The 15992-nt window shown below is 48.4% G+C and overlaps 1 protein-coding gene across 4 annotated transcripts in view; it reads right to left on the reverse strand.

The window, feature by feature from the left end:
- Positions 1-219: 219 nt before the first annotated feature.
- CPN1 (carboxypeptidase N subunit 1) overlaps positions 220-15992 on the reverse strand; it is a 37892-nt gene continuing 22119 nt past the window's right edge. For 3 of the 4 annotated variants that reach the window (XM_084633655.1, XM_084633657.1, XM_084633656.1), the window contains 4 exons: positions 15701-15840; positions 15230-15329; positions 2931-3049; positions 220-484 (listed from right to left, as the gene is read on the reverse strand). In XM_084633655.1, the coding sequence (XP_084489781.1) occupies positions 353-484; positions 2931-3049; positions 15230-15329; positions 15701-15840 (491 nt within the window). In that variant the 3' untranslated portion in view covers positions 220-352. The remainder of the gene's footprint in view (positions 485-2930; positions 3050-15229; positions 15330-15700; positions 15841-15992) is intronic. The other variant, XM_084633658.1, reaches the window with a different exon arrangement.

Genomic DNA, 15992 nt, shown 5'->3' on the forward strand with positions numbered 1-15992 from the left:
TTCTGCAGTTTCCACGGCATGCATCCGATGAAGTGAGCTGTAGCTCACGAAAGCTTATGCTCAAATAAATTGGTTAGTCTCTAAGGTGCCACAAGTACTCCTTTTCTTTTTGCCAATACAGACTAACACGGCTGTTACTCTGAAACCTGACTGGCCCAAGGGCTCTCAGACTCAGACTGCTGCAGTTCTTTCTGAATGAGTTCACTATTTGCTCAGGAGTTAAATATTTCTGCATTTAATAAACTAGACAATTTGGGCTTGTTATGCTGCGTGTTAGGACATTCACTTGTTGGAGTTCTTGATCTCAGCTACTTCATAGGACTCCTCCAGTTCTTGGCTGATTGGGCCATCTTCATCTCTGTGTCTTCTTATGGGCTGCTCTCGGCACTACCTTCTTCTGAAGCGCTTTGCTGCTCAAGCTGGTGGCTGGGGCCTTTTTCTCCGTGGGCCCTTTTAGTGTGTCTTGTTTGAGCTGGAAATGGACCTGGCATGAAAAGGAAGAAAAGCATGTCTCTTTCTGCTCATCCCTTGCAAGCTCAGGCCTGGAGAGAGGTCAGTCCTGGTTGCCAGGACAGAGTTCTAGCTTTCAAGGCTGAGACAAGCAAAGCTGATAAGGGGCATGTTGTGACATGACGGGAACAAAAGTGGTCAAACCAGCTAGAACCTGATTTTCCATTGACACACCTATGCTGTCAAACACCTACATTGCGAATGTAGAATGCTCCCAGGGCACCAAAGGCCCATGCTTTTTTGAAAGGAGACCTGCAAAGGGGAAACGACTCATGTGTGCCTTTTTCTGCCTCTCTGTGATGGACACACAAGGCCAGACAGATATATTTTAAAGCCCCCCCCCCAGCTTGTTTTTCACATTAGAAGTTTAGGTCTCCTCTAGTCTAGTAGACTCTATGGTAACAGGTGACCTAGTGAAATAAGGACTCTACTAGAGTTGAGAAAGTAAAATGTGAACAGCTGAGAGAGGACAGGATTTCAGCTGAGCTCTTTAAAATTCTGTGTGTGTGTGTGTGTGCGCACGTGCGCAGAGTTTAAATACACATTTAACTTCCAAGAGTAATGAAGATTTTGGAGCAAGGAAACCTTTGTTAAAGACTCAGTACATCCCCCCTTCAGTCCAGGTGAAAGAGATTTTGAAATACACATTGATGAGACCCCAAGAACTCTTCCAGGGAAACTAGATGTGACCAGACCTGCTATTCCTAGCACACAAAATAAGCAGGATTTTTTAATAATTTCCAGGCTTCTTCATAACAAAGGCACAAAAAAGGCCAAAGCCCAATTTTTAGAAAAACAGTAGCTATAATTCCTTCCCCCAGGAGGCGGACGAGCTGAGCAGGGTGCTGGCCGGTTGACAGAGAGATAGGAAGAATATATAACAGTGAACAGTATTAACGGTGGGGGAAAGGTAGTGATTTCACTGAGTGCTGTGGGGACTAACACTTATAACCTGTGGTGCAGCAGAACAGCCCCATGACAGCTCCTATGACACTAGGAGACAAAACACCTGCTGAGACTGTGGAAATTCCACAAAAATCACCTATCCCCAAAGCCACCGGTGATTTCAAAGCATTTCTGCTTTTATAGTCACAGGTTCCTAGGCCAGAAGGGACCATCGTGATCGTCCAGCCTGACCTCCTGTGCGGCACAGGCCAGAGAATGGCCTCTGAATAATACCTACAGCAGAGCTTTGTAAAAAAATTCAATCTTGATTTCAAAATTATCAGTGATGGAGAATCCACCATGACTCTTGGTAAACTGCTCCAATGGCTAATTTATTCACAAAATGTATGCCTTATTTCCCATCTAACTTTGTCTAGCTTCAACTTCCAGCGACTGGATCATGTTATACTTTTCTCTTGCTCCTCATGTAAGTATATATGTTATCATAGAATCATAGAGTATCAGGGTTAGAAGGAACCTCAGGAGGTCATCTAGTCCAACCCCCTGCTCAAAACAGGACCAATCCCCAACTAAATCATCCCAGCCAGGGCTTTGTCAAGCCTGACCTTAAAATCCTCTAAGGAAGGAGAGTCCACCACCTCCCTAGGGGTGTATGTGTGTGTGTGTGTGTATATATACACACACACACACACACTTTAATCAGGTCACCCTTTAGCCTTCTCTTTGTGAAGCTAAACAGATTGAGCTCTTTGAGTCTATCACTGTAAGGCAGGTTATCTATCCTTTAATCATTCTCATGGTTCTTCTCTGAACCCTCTCCAATTTATAAACATCCAGCCTGAATTGTGGGTGCACTATTCCAGCAGCAGATCTCACACTCCCTGGTTACACCACTGCCCAGAGCAGTGTGGCAAGTGGCTGTGAGCACATGTCCCTGCCTCACCCTGACAGAGTTTGTCTCAGAGAAGACTGAGGGCCCTGCTGTGGGGCTGAAAATATCTTTGGTCACAAAGCAGGAAATGAGCTATGCCAGGCCAGTGAAACCATGGGTCTCGCCTGCCCCGTGGAGCAGGACTGCCTCTGTCTGTCCCAAGCCAAGGCTCTGGTCATGCACCAGGGAGCACACCCTCCCCGTCTAAACTTAATTCACCCTGACAAGAAGGGGAAGGCTGTGGGGAAAGGCACCTGGCAGGAGTCTCGCCCAGCCAGTTCTCTCCACTGCCGAGAGCCAGAAAAATACGTGTGAGTAGAACAGCCCCACTCAGCACCTTTGGTCACGTGTGGTTTCTTTGCTCCCTGTTTCCATCTGCTGGCAGCAGGGAACCACAGCCGAGGCCGGATGGCCAGAGACACTATCTGCACCACACATCTCTCTCCCACCTCTGCCCATCACTGCACCACATGACCCGAACCAGCAGAGTGTGTCATTCGCCCACTGCCCCATCAGGGGCACATCTCTCACTCACTCTGAGATGTCCTGACACAGCCCTTGCTGATTATTCAGCACAACTCACCAGCGAAGGCCCGGCTGGGCCAACTGTTATGGTCACCGTTTGTGGTCGATACCCATCCGCTGAGGCAGTGATGGTGTAAGTGCCAGGCAGCAGCAACCGGAAATAATCCCCCTGATCACCTGGAATGAGAAAGAGCAGCAGCCAGAGTGCTCTGAGTCAGAGGCACAGAGGTTCCATTTGGGCCAATCTCACTCACCAGACTTGCCCCTGTTATATCTCACCTAGAGCTCTGTCCTGGCCAGTTTAAAATGTGTCACATGACAGCACTCCCACCCCTTCCCCGCACTCTGCTCCCGTGCATCCAGACAGACTTCCCATCACCCCAGAACGACCCCACAGTGTGCAGGGACTTTCCAGTGAGAGTGGATTTGAAAAAAGCACTGGGGGTAAGTGCACTCACCTAGCTCGAATATAGGGGGCTTTGGTTTACATTTGTAAGAGCTGAACAATATGGGCATGGTTTGAGAAAGACTCACTCCCTTTCCCCTCCACAGCCCACACAAACCCCTCTGCTGGTGCTGCTCAGTCCTGATTAGGGCTGGGTACAATTTTTGGATGAACTTTTGTTCGACAAAAATACCAATTCAGGTTCCCCAAAACATTTCAGAAATTTATGTTGAAGTTGCCAAATTGTTCTGGTTAAACAAACCCAGGACCTTCGGCACTGACCTCTTCCACCGGAGCTATCAGAGTATATGGCAGGGAGTAGCTCTAGCTGCTCCATTGCCTGCTTCCCTGGTGGCCTGTGGGAACCCCAGGAAGAACAGGATAGGCGCTTTACTGGCTCTGCCTGAATCTCAGCGAGCTCCTAGCCCTACGCATAGGCACCAGGGCAGCCCAGCAGAGGAGGAAAGGGGAGATGCTGAGAAGAGACACCCTGTTATGGCTCTGATTCTCTGCTCCGGACCTGGCACAGACCTGAACAACCTGGGGTCGGGCCTGGCACAGACTTAAACAACTCTAACGTGCACCAGCTGGCAATGGTCACAGCACATTCCAGCCATTTCCCTTCTATACCTTCCGCACCAGGGGTTGCAGGGAATTTGATGTAAGGCCAGCTATGCTGGCTCTGTGTTCACTGGAGACTCCCTAGTTGGGCACTTATGGGTAGTTTCTACTCCCTTTGCTGCAGCTGGCCAGCACCAAGGGAGTGGACCAGGCAGAGACTCCATCCCTAAGTATTGACTGTGGCCCCTTGTTCTGTTTGAAATAATACATCTGGCCCCCAAGCTGAAAAATCAAACATGACAGTCCCTAGAGGGGACAGGACACATGCTTTACCACTGGCTTTATACAGCTATTTCCCAGACACAGGGTATCAGGATGCTTGGGTTGCGTTCTGACTGTGAGAAGAGAGTGGTCTTGTGGTTAAGGCAGGGGATACACGCAGCACAGCATTTTGCATGTTGGAAGAGTAATATGGTGCAACACAAAATTTCCAGTAAGTTCTTGGAACATACTGGAGACCACAGGCGCCGGTTTCCTCCAAGCCCCAGGGGTGCTCAACCCCCAGCTCTGCCCCAGGCCCCACTAAACCCCTTCCCCCAAGCCCCGAGTCCACCGCGCCTCTTCCTGCCTTCGCTCCATCCCACACCCCACTCCCACCCCTGCCCCTTCCCACCAGTTCTGCCCTCTCCCCTGACAGTGCCCTGTTGCCACTCCTCGCCCTCCTCCAGCCTGCATGCGACAGAACAACTGATCTGCGGTGGGCGGGAGGCTCTGGGAGGGAAGGGGAGGAATTGATCGTCATGGCCACCGGCGGATGGGAAGCACGGGGGGAAGGGGAGAGCTGGCTGCCGGTGGGTGCTGAGCACCCTATAATTTTTTTCCATGGGTGCTTCAGGGCTGGAGCATCCACAGAGTTGGCACCTATCTGGAACAAAATGTTGTCCCCAGCAAAGTGAAGGACATAACCCGGGGGACACCTATTTTAGACCTGACTCAGGCCAACCCAGAGGAATTGGTAGCAAATCTGAAGGTAGAAAAAAATTTGGGTGAAAGTGATCATGAAATGACAGATTTTATTATTCTAAAGAAAGGAAGGAATGAGAGCAGCAGAATTAGGACACTGGACTTCAAAAAAGCAGCCTTTAACAAACTCAGAGAACTGGTAGCTAAGGTTTCATGGGAAGAAAATCTAATGGGAAAAAGGAGTTCAGGAGAGCTGGTGGTTTCTCAAGGAGACAATATTACAGGCACATTTGAAAACTATTCTGATGCAAAGGAAAGAGAGGAAGAATAGTAAGAGGCCAATATGTCTCCATCAGTAGCTCTTTAAAGACCTGAAAATTGAAAAGGAATCCTACAAAAAGTGGAAACATAGACAAATTACTAAGGACGAATAGAAAAGAACTGCACAAGCATGTAGGAACAAAATCAGAAAGGCTAAGGCACACAATGAGATACACCTAAGGGACATAAAAGGCAATATGACGATGTTCCTTAAATATATTAGGAGCAAGAGAAAGGTCAAGGAAAGTGTAGGTCCGCTGTTTAACGGGGAAGGAGAGCTAATAACTGATGTCATCAAGGAAGCTGAGGTGTTTAATGCTTATTTTGCTTCAGTCTTCACTAAAAAGGTTAATGGTGACCAGATATTCAACACAACTAATATTAACAACAAGGGGAAAGGAAAGCAAGCCAAAGTGAGGAATGATCAGGTTAAAGAATATTTAGATAATTTAGACATCTTCAAGTCAGCAGATCTTGATGAAATTCATCCTAAGGTACTTAAGGAACTAGCAGATGAAATCTTGGAACCATTAGCAATTATCTTTGGGAATTCCTGGAGGATTGGTGAGGTCCCAGAAGACTGGAGAAGGGCAAACATAGTACCTATCTTTAAAAAGGGGTACAAAGAGGACCCAGGATATTATTGACCAGTCAGCCTAACTTCAATGGAAAGATACTGGAACAAATTATTAAATAATCAATATGTAAGCACCTGGAGGATATGAGAGTTGTAAGGAATAATCAGCATGGCTTTGTCAAGAACAAATCATGCCACAGCAATCTAATATCCTTCTTTGGCAGGGTTACTGGGCTAGTGGATAGGAGGGAAGCAGTAGACGTGATAGATCTGATTTTAGTCAGGCTCTTGGCACAGTCCCACATGACATTCTGACAAGAAAACTAAGGAAATGTGATCTAGATTAAATTACTGTGAAGTGGGTGTACAATTGATTTAAAGACCATACTCAAGGAGTAGTTATCAATCGCTCACAGTCATGCTGGGAGGATGTATCTAGTGGGGACCAGCAGGGGTCAGTCCTGGGTCTGGTACTATTCAATATTTTAATTAATGACTTGGAGAGTATACTTTTAAAATTTTCAGATGACATCAAGCTGGAAGGGGTTGCAAGCACTTTGGAGGACAGGATTAAAATTCAAAATGATCTTGACAAGTTGAAGAATTGGTCTGAATTCAGCAGGCTGAAATTCAATAAAGACAAGTGCAAAGTACTTCACCTAGGAAGGAAACATCAAATGTACAACAACAAAAAATGGGAAATAACTAGCTAGGTGGCAATATTGTTGACAAGGATCTGGGGGTTATAATGGATCACAGATTGAATATGAGCCAACAATGTAATGCAGCTGGAAAACAAAAGGCTAATACCATTCTGGGGTGTATTAACAGGAGTGTCATGGGAGGTAACTGTCCCACTCTAATTGGCACTGGTGAGGCCTCAGTTGAAGTACTGTATCCAATTCTGGGCACCACACTTGAGGAAAGTTTTGGTCAAATTGAAGAGAGTCCAGAGGAGAGTGACAAAAATGATAAAAAGTTTAGAAAACCTCATTGTGATAGGGTTCACTCACCACTCTAGCACCTCCTTGGGCATTAGCTCTCTTCGCCATTGGGCATTAGCTCTCTTCGCCATTGCACCCTTCTCTGGTGGTGCCTCAGCGCCATCACTTTCATTCCAAGACTTGTGCCACTCCCAGGACCGCGGGGTCCTCTTCAGTGACACTGCCCTCCAGCTCTGCCACACTCTGCGTTCCCCCCTTCTGGGGGACCTGCAATCTCTGTCCAGTCACTTCCCTCAGTGGCAACTGCAGTCTATTGTCCCAGGGCTGCTTCCCATGTGTGACGTTAAGAGTGTAATATACTATCTCATTGAAAGGTGACAAGGCCAGAGTTAATTAACTCACAGACTGACCTGACCCATGGCCGAACTTTAAAGACTGGTTAGGAAGAGATGTAAATGAATAGAGCTTTGAAATGCAAGCCTGCATTATTAGAGATAGAAAGGTAGATGTTTGTTCAGGTCTTGTGATGTCAGCAAAGAAGTCTTGTCTATGGCTGTAACTTTGATTCAAAGATCAAAAGAGGAATATTAACATTTAGGACGACACTTGAGTGAAATCGTACTGCTGTCTATATGTCTCTTTGAAGGCTGTGGTAACCTGTATCTGACTGGTTTAATGGATAAATTACCCTGGATAATTGCCACGGTGTCTGGGAGAAGGAAAGTTAAGCCTATTGTTTTCTCAGGCCAAAAGGCTGCAGGAAATGTATAAAAACCCTGGGACACGATCCTTCCTCATCTCAGATCTGCTTTGGGTTTCAAGAGGGGGAAACCTTAAGCCATAAGGATTGAGATCCCCAGTCACTGACTGGAGTCACCCTGAATACGGACATTGGACTATAACCTATGGATTATTTCTAAAAGGACTTTTGGCAACAACAAGCTCATCTCTGCTGTGTATCTGAACCTCAAGAATTGAACTCAAGTCTGTTTGTATATTGATCTTTTAACCAGCACGCTCTCTCTTTTCTTTTTTTAATAAATTTTAGTTTAGTTAACAAGAACTGACTATAGCGTGTATTTTGGCCAAGATCTAAATTATAATTGGACCTGGGCATGTGGCTGATCCTTTGGGGTTGGAAGAACCTTTCTGTTATATGATAAGATTTTCAGTAACCATCATCATATCTGACATGTGTGTCTGGACAGAGGCCTGAGGCTGGCACTTTAAGGGAACTGCATTATTTGGACGTCTAAGTACCCAGGGAGGGGCTATAGAAGCTGTTTTGGGCTGGCTGGGTAAATCTAAGTCCACCACAGGCTAAATCTAATATCCACCAGCGTGTGGGGTTTGTCTGCCCCGTTTGTTTGCAGTTCTCCCTGATTGAGTGACCTCAGCTGGCTCCCACGGGCAGCATCGTTACACCATGCAGCTCCAGCACCCTCTTCTGCCCTTACCTCAGGGCCTCAGCCTGCAGGCCCTAACAGCCAGCCAGGAGCTCTCTCTAGCTCCCCTGGTCCCTGCTTGCAGCTCTGCTTTGTCCCAGGAGCTGGTGTGCCTTCCTTCTGCTAGGATCCTGGTTTTCTCCCCTCAAGCTCCAGTCAGCTACTGAACTCTGCTCTTCCCTGAAGCCCTTCTTATATGAGCCTGCCACCATGATTGGCTGCTCCTCTCAGCCCCTTTCTAATTGGCTGCCTCCAGTGCAACCTCCCCTGGGCAGCTTTTAACCCCCTATGGGCCAGTGTGGGGCAGATGCCCCATCACACACCCTCTCCCTTAAGACTGACTGCCCCAGGGGGTGTATAACCACCCCTGATTCCCACGCAGCTGTGCCAACAGGACATCCCTCTCCTGCCTCAGGTTCTCTACCAGGAGGAATAATCTGCCTTCCTCCTCCAGGGTCTGGGTCCCTACAACAGCCTGTCCTGCTCCAGTGTGAGTTCCCTTGTCCATCTGGGTCCTCTCCATCCCAGTCATCTTATCCATCACCTCCCTACCTCCCCCTGCTGGATGTGGGAGATGGCTCTCTGCCAGGTCCTCAGTCATCACTGCCACATCCCTCTTGACAGTCTCTGACCTAGCCTCATTCCCGGGCACCCCTTTGCTACCCTGCCTTCTCCCAGGGGGGTAGTACCTTCTTATATGGCCCTCCTCATGGCACTGACAGCCAACTCTTTGCCTCCCTTTGGCTAAGGGCCTTCCATGATCCTTCGCTTGCTTAGCCCCTTCCCCAGGGCCAGTCTCAACCCCACCGCTCAGGTCCAGGCACTCCTTCTGCAGGTGCCCTTGTTGCCCACAGGCCCAGTACACCCATCCCCTCCCTGGGGCTCTCTTATCTTCCCCTTCTCTGGGTGAGGTTTCTGTCACCCATCCCAGTAGGGACACTGCCTTCCAGTGTTCTTGTCGCCCACAGGTGTAACATCCTCCTGGTCCTGATGCCTTGCTTCCCCTCTTGCTCTCTGTGGTTTCTGTGGACTCACCCCCCCCCCCCCCCAGCGACTTGAACAGGCACAACGGCTGCTCTGCTACCCGGGTCATACAGTCCCTCTGGTACCCTTGTGCCTCCCACTCTCTTGGGTTTCAAGTACCTTTAACAGCAGGGCCTGAAGCCACCCATGCTGCTGGTCAGCCCCTTTCTGCAGGGGCACTGACTCTGGAGTCCAGTCCTGGAAGGCACAAGAACCCTCTGCAAACAAGGCCTCTGCATACCCTGGTTTCATTTTCTCCACCTTCTGTGTCCCTCACTCTCTCAAATCTCTGAGACAGGCAATCATTCCCACAGTCCTCTATCCTCCCCTTATATCGGGGTGACCCTGTGCCTACACTCTCCACCATGTGTGATGGGGTGCGACTCATCACTATGGTGCCTCTGCCGGAAGGGACTACTGTGGCCATGTAGTCTGACCTCCTGTACAACACAGGACATGGGATGTCCCTGAATTAATTCCTGTTTCAGGTCTACGAGCCTGGATGAACCAGAACAGATAGTTTAGAAGACCATCTCGATTTTAAAAAGTTTCTGGTGATGGAGAATCCACCCCAGCCCTAAGTCAGTTGTTCCAATGGTTAATAACCCTCACTGTTAAAAAGTTGTGCCTTATTTCAAGGCTGAATTTATCTAGCTTCAGCTTCCCACTACTGGATCTAGTCATACCTTTGCCTGCTAGATCGCAGAGCCTCTATTAACAACTTTCTGTTCCCACTGTAGGTAGCTATCGCCTGGGATCCAGTCATCCCTTAGCCTTTTCTTTGGTAAGGTAAATAGACTGAGCTCCTTGTGCCTCACTGTTAGCAGGTTTTCCAACCCTTTGGTCATCTTGTGGCTCTTTTCTGAACCCTCACCAGTTTCTCACCATCTGTCCTTAAGTGTGGAGACCAGAGCTGGACACAACATTACAGTGGCAGCCACACCAGTTCCAAATGGAGGGGTAATACAACCTCCGCACACCTATATCTGCTGGCTATTCCTCTGTTTATAGAGCCACAAATTGCACTAGGCCAGGGGTTCTCAACCATTTTCTTTCTGAGGCCCCCCCAACAACATGCTATAAAAACTCCATGGCCCCCCTGTACCACAACAACTGGGTTTCTGCATATAAAAGCCAGGGCTGGCGTTAGGGGGTAGCAAGCAGGGCAATTGCTTGGGGCCCCATGCCACAGGGGCCCCCACGAACTACATTGCTCAGGCTTCAGCCCCAGGTTGCGGGGCACAAGGACCTGGGCTTCAGCCCCATGTGGTGGGACTTCAGCTTTCAGCCCTGGGCCCCAGCAAATCTAAGGCTGGCCCTGCTGGAAGGCCCCCTTGAAACCTGCTCGAGGCCCTCTAGGGAGCCCCAGACCCTTGGTTGAGAACTACTGCATTAGCCCTTTTGGCCACAGCATCGCAGCTAATAATATCCATCATGACCCCCAAGTCTTTGTCAGAGTCACTGCTTCCCAGGAAAGAGCCCCCCAGCCTGTAAATATGGCTGGCAGCCTTTGTTCTTCAGGTTATGACCTTACATTTAGCTGTATTGAAACAGACATTGTTTGCTTGTGCCCAGCTTACCAATCAATCCAGATCTCTGTGTATTAGTGACCTGTCCTCTGCGTTATTTATCACTCCCCCACTCTCTGTGCCCTCTGCAAATTTTACCAGTGATGATTTTATGGTTTCTTCCACGTTACTGATAAAAATATGAAATAACATATAAATCTGTTTCCCATGTAGGTGCTTGTAGACCAGAGTCAAGAAACCTCTTAACCTTCTCTTGCGTAAACTAAATAGACTGATCTTCGTAAGTCTTTTCCTATATGGCCTGTTTCCAGCCTTCAGATCATATTTTGGACACAAGAACAGGACACGGGATCCAGCAATGTTCTCACAAATGCTATATACAGAGGGAATGCCACCTACCTACTCCTACTTGATACTCTCCTGCTTATACATCCAAGGACGGTGTTCATCCTCTTAGCTACAGTATCCCACTGGGAGCTCACGATTAGCTGATTATCCACTGTGACCCTAAGTCGTGCAACACATGAGGTTTGGAAGGTCTGTTTGTGATTTGAACAAAAATTCTCCAGAGAAGAATCAGAACCAACAAATCCATTTCACTTTTTGATCCATCCCAAATGTGAAGCTGCATCCACAGAGCCCACATGCCATATCACTCATTACACCAGTTAACCTGTGTCCACCCGTTCAATCCAACACACATACACATAAGGAGCATTTTAATAATCTGCGGCTCTCGAGGTTGCTGTGTGTCAGACGGGGAGGAGTGGCTGGAGGGGTTTGCTCGTTTTGCCCTTCCTGCCAAAGGGTTCTCACCTTCCACCACTGTGAGGGTCGCTAATTTCCCATAGCGGGCAGTGCTTGCAGGAGACAGGCAACATACATCGTTGCCTGGCTCACCATGTGTGACGCTCTGCACCCCGTATTTACCATGGTGACAGGATTATGATGTGTTTTTCACAAAGTATGCCTTGTAAGGTATCAGTTTAAAAGTCTTAATCTGCTGAGTATTAATATCCTGTTAAATTGTATGTGCTATCTTTGTATCTAGAGTTATGAAGTTTTGCCATGTGTCTGTTACTGAAGTATGTTGTGAAGTTAAAAACACCCCTAACCAGCCGTTCAGGTACAACAATGCAAAGGCCAAACAGCGTTAATGGCCCATTGAGGAAAATACACATACTCACAAGGATTACCCCAGGAACTGGGTACAATAGAAATCTCTCAGAGATAACACTACACAATAGGGACTAAAAGAAAAGGAGGACTTGTGGCACCTTAGAGACTAACCAATTAATAGGGACTGTTTAACTCAGGTCACAGCGAAATATCTTTCCAGCAAGATGGAAGAAGCTATAAAAGGAGGAAGTGGCATCACCAAGCGGCCTTACTTCCTCTACAACACAGCACCTGAAAACATCTAAGGAACAAAGACTGAACTGGAGAAGGAGGTCCCAGGTGGGGAAAGAAGGAAGCCTGCCTGTGAATGGAAGCTTGGTTAACTATTTGTACTATCTACAGGATGAGACACTGCTTGATTCAAATCTGGCCTAGTGTACAAGATTTAGATTGCATTTTTGTTTATTTCCTAGGTAATCTGCTTTGATCTTTAATTTTCCTGATATCTGCTGGGAGAGCAATACAGCAGTGCATAGACAATCCAGGAAGTTTTTGGAAAGCGTAGGGGACAATTTCCTGGTGCAAGTGCTAGAGGAGCCAACTGGGGGGGAGCTTTTCTTGACCTGCTGCTCACAAACCGGGAAGAATTAGTAGGGGAAGCAAAAGTGGATGGGAATCTGGGAGGCAGTGACCATGAGTTGGTTGAGTTCAGGATCCTGACACAGGGAAGAAAGGTAAGCAGCAGGATACAGACCCTGGACTTCAGGAAAGCAGACTTCGACTCCCTCAGGGAACTGATGGGTAGGATCCCCTGGGGGACTAACATGAAGGGGAAAGGAGTCCAGGAGAGCTGGCTGTATTTCAAGGAATCCCTGTTGAGGTTACAGGGACAAACCATCCCGATGTGTCGAAAGAATAGTAAATATGGCAGGCGACCAGCTTGGCTTAACTGTGAAATCCTAGCGGATCTTAAGCATAAAAAAGAAGCTTACAAGAAGTGGAAGGTTGGACATATGACCAGGGAAGAGTATAAAAATATTGCTCGGGCATGTAGGAATGAAATTAGGAGGGCCAAATCGCACCTGGAGCTGCAGCTAGCGAGAGATGTTAAGAGTAACAAGAAGGGTTTCTTCAGGTATGTTGGCAACAAGAAGAAAGCCAAGGAAAGTGTGGGCCCCTTACTGAATGAGGGAGGCAACCTAGTGACAGAGGATGTGGAAAAAGCTAATGTACTCAATGCTTTTTTTGCCTCTGTCTTCACGAACAAGGTCAGCTCCCAGACTGCTGCGCTGGGCATCACAACATGGGGAATAGATGGCCAGCCCTCTGTAGAGAAAGAGGTGGTTAGGGACTATTTAGAAAAGCTGGACGTGCACAAGTCCATGGGGCCGGACGAGTTGCATCCGAGAGTGCTAAAGGAATTGGCGGCTGTGATTGCAGAGCCATTGGCCATTATCTTTGAAAATTCGTGGCGAACGGGAGAAGTCCCGGATGACTGGAAAAAGGCTAATGTAGTGCCAATCTTTAAAAAAGGGAAGGAGGAGGATACTGGGAACTACAGGCCAGTCAGCCTCACTTCAGTCCCCGGAAAAATCATGGAGCAGGTCCTCAAAGAATCAATCCTGAAGCACTTACATGAGAGGAAAGTGATCAGGAACAGTCAGCATGGATTCACCAAGGGAAGGTCATGCCTGACTAATCTAATCACCTTCTATGATGAGATTACTGGTTCTGTGGATGAAGGGAAAGCAGTGGATGTATTGTATCTTGACTCTAGCAAAGCTTTTGACACGGTCTCCCACAGTATTCTTGTCAGCAAGTTAAAGAAGTATGGGCTGGATGAATGCACTATAAGGTGGGTAGAAAGCTGGCTAGATTGTCGGGCTCAACGGGTAGTGATCAATGGCTCCATGTCTAGTTGGCAGCCGGTATCAAGTGGAGTGCCCCAGGGGTCGGTCCTGGGGCCGGTTTTGTTCAATATCTTCATAAATGATCTGGAGGATGGTGTGGATTGCACTCTCAGCAAATTTGCGGATGATACTAAACTGGGAGGAGTGGTAGATATGCTGGAGGGCAGGGATAGGATACAGAGGGACCTAGACAAATTGGAGGATTGGGCCAAAAGAAATCTGATGAGGTTCAATAAGGATAAGTGCAGGGTCCTGCACTTAGGACGGAAGAACCCAATGCACCGCTACAGACTAGGGACCGAATGGCTAGGCAGCAGTTCTGCGGAAAAGGACCTAGGGGTGACAGTGGACGAGAAGCTGGATATGAGTCAGCAGTGTGCCCTTGTTGCCAAGAAGGCCAATGGCATTTTGGGATGTATAAGTAGGGGCGTAGCGAGCAGATCGAGGGACATGATCGTCCCCCTCTATTTGACATTGGTGAGGCCTCATCTGGAGTACTGTGTCCAGTTTTGGGCCCCACACTACAAGAAGGATGTGGATAAATTGGAAAGAGTCCAGTGAAGGGCAACAAAAATGATTAGGGGTCTGGAACACATGACTTATGAGGAGAGGCTGAGGGAACTGGGATTGTTTAGTCTGCGGAAGAGAAGAATGAGGGGGGATTTGATAGCTGCTTTCAACTACCTGAGAGGTGGTTCCAGAGAGGATGGTTCTAGAATATTCTCAGTGGTGGAAGAGGACAGGACAAGGAGTAATGGTCTCAAGTTGCAGTGGGGGAGGTTTAGGTTGGATATTAGGAAATCTTTTTCACTAGGAGGGTGGTGAAACGCTGGAATGCGTTGCCTACGGAGGTGGTGGAATCTCCTTCCTTAGAAGTTTTTAAGGTCAGGCTTGACAAAGCCCTGGCTGGGATGATTTAATTGGGGATGGGTCCTGCTTCTGAGCAGGGGGTTGGACTAGATGACCTCCTGAGGTCCCTTCCAACCCTGATATTCTATGATTCTATGATCTGTACACTCACTACTTAGAATCACTTAAAATCTATCCTTCTGTAGTTAATACAATTGTTGTCCTTTTTTTTTTTTTTTAACCTGAAACAGTGCGTTTTGCCAGAAGTGCTTGGGGAATCTGCTTGGGAACAGGAGCTGGCACATGTCCTCTCCACATTGAGGGAGGTACAGACTGAGTAGTAAATTTATACTGGGCAGGCTTTTGACCAGGACAAGATGGTACAGCTCTGGGGTCCTAGGCTGTCGTGCTGCGGAGAAGCCTTCATGTAACTACAGCTGGGTGTGTCTCTGCCTGTGTAAAGGTTTGTGCGAGTGCAGGACTGAGAGCAGTCTGCAACTTGTCACCGCAGCACAGTGTGAGAGGGAGCCCAGGCTGGTGAGACAGAGGGCTCAGTGGTACCCCAGTTCCAGGTTGCACCCTGGGGGGGCCTATCACACCGTGTTCCTCCCAAATCAGGCTAATCGGGCTGTTACCAAAAGGGTCAGCAAGCTGAGGGATGGGCAACCCACCAGAAGTGACATAGTGGCCGATCCCATGGACAGAAATCACAGCACCTGCAATCCCATTGTTGTTCTCATCGGACACCAGTCCTTTGATACCCTGATGAACCTGCAGATAGACAGACAGAGTCACTCACTCCTGAGGGCTGGAGTCTCTCTCCATGTCAAGGTCCTGCCAGACCCTACTGGAGCAGGAGAACAGAGCCCTGGTGATACTCCATTCTCTTCCCCGCCAAAGACCCATAGCTGGGCTGGCCTTTCTCTGGCCGAGCCAGGGCGGGAGGCATCACCTTTGCTGGAGCTTCTCAGTGCTGTCTCCAAAGCACCAAGCGAGGGAGCCCCAGGGCCTCCCTCCGTGTTCCCAGCCTCTGCTGGTGCCCCCGCCATTGCATCTCTTCCCCCTGCGATGCAAAGCGGGGGGGGGCAGGGATCTCACCCCTACATGAGGTTGGTATCAGGGTCTACGTGTGGCCCCTTTACCTCCTCTAAGTAGGTGATGAGCGCCTCACGATTGGCCAGCCACTCCTTCTCCAGGTCCTTTTGAGGTGGAAATTTATCGCAGCTCAGCTCCAGAGTGATCTCAAAGCAGTTGGTGTAAAGATAATTAAAGTCCTGCATGCCTGAGAGGAGACAAGGAGAGATTGTGGCCAGGCCCAGAGACACACCATGCCCCCTCCTCCAGTATGGCACTCCCCTCTGCCTCCTTCCCAAAGACACTCCCTGTCTTCCCTCCAAATGTACGGCCCACCTCTCCAGTCCTCCCCAGCAGCCC

Source organism: Lepidochelys olivacea, assembly GCF_965140295.1.
Source record: "Lepidochelys olivacea isolate rLepOli2 genome assembly, chromosome: 7".
In the NCBI taxonomy this organism is placed as follows: Eukaryota; Metazoa; Chordata; order Testudines; family Cheloniidae; genus Lepidochelys; species Lepidochelys olivacea.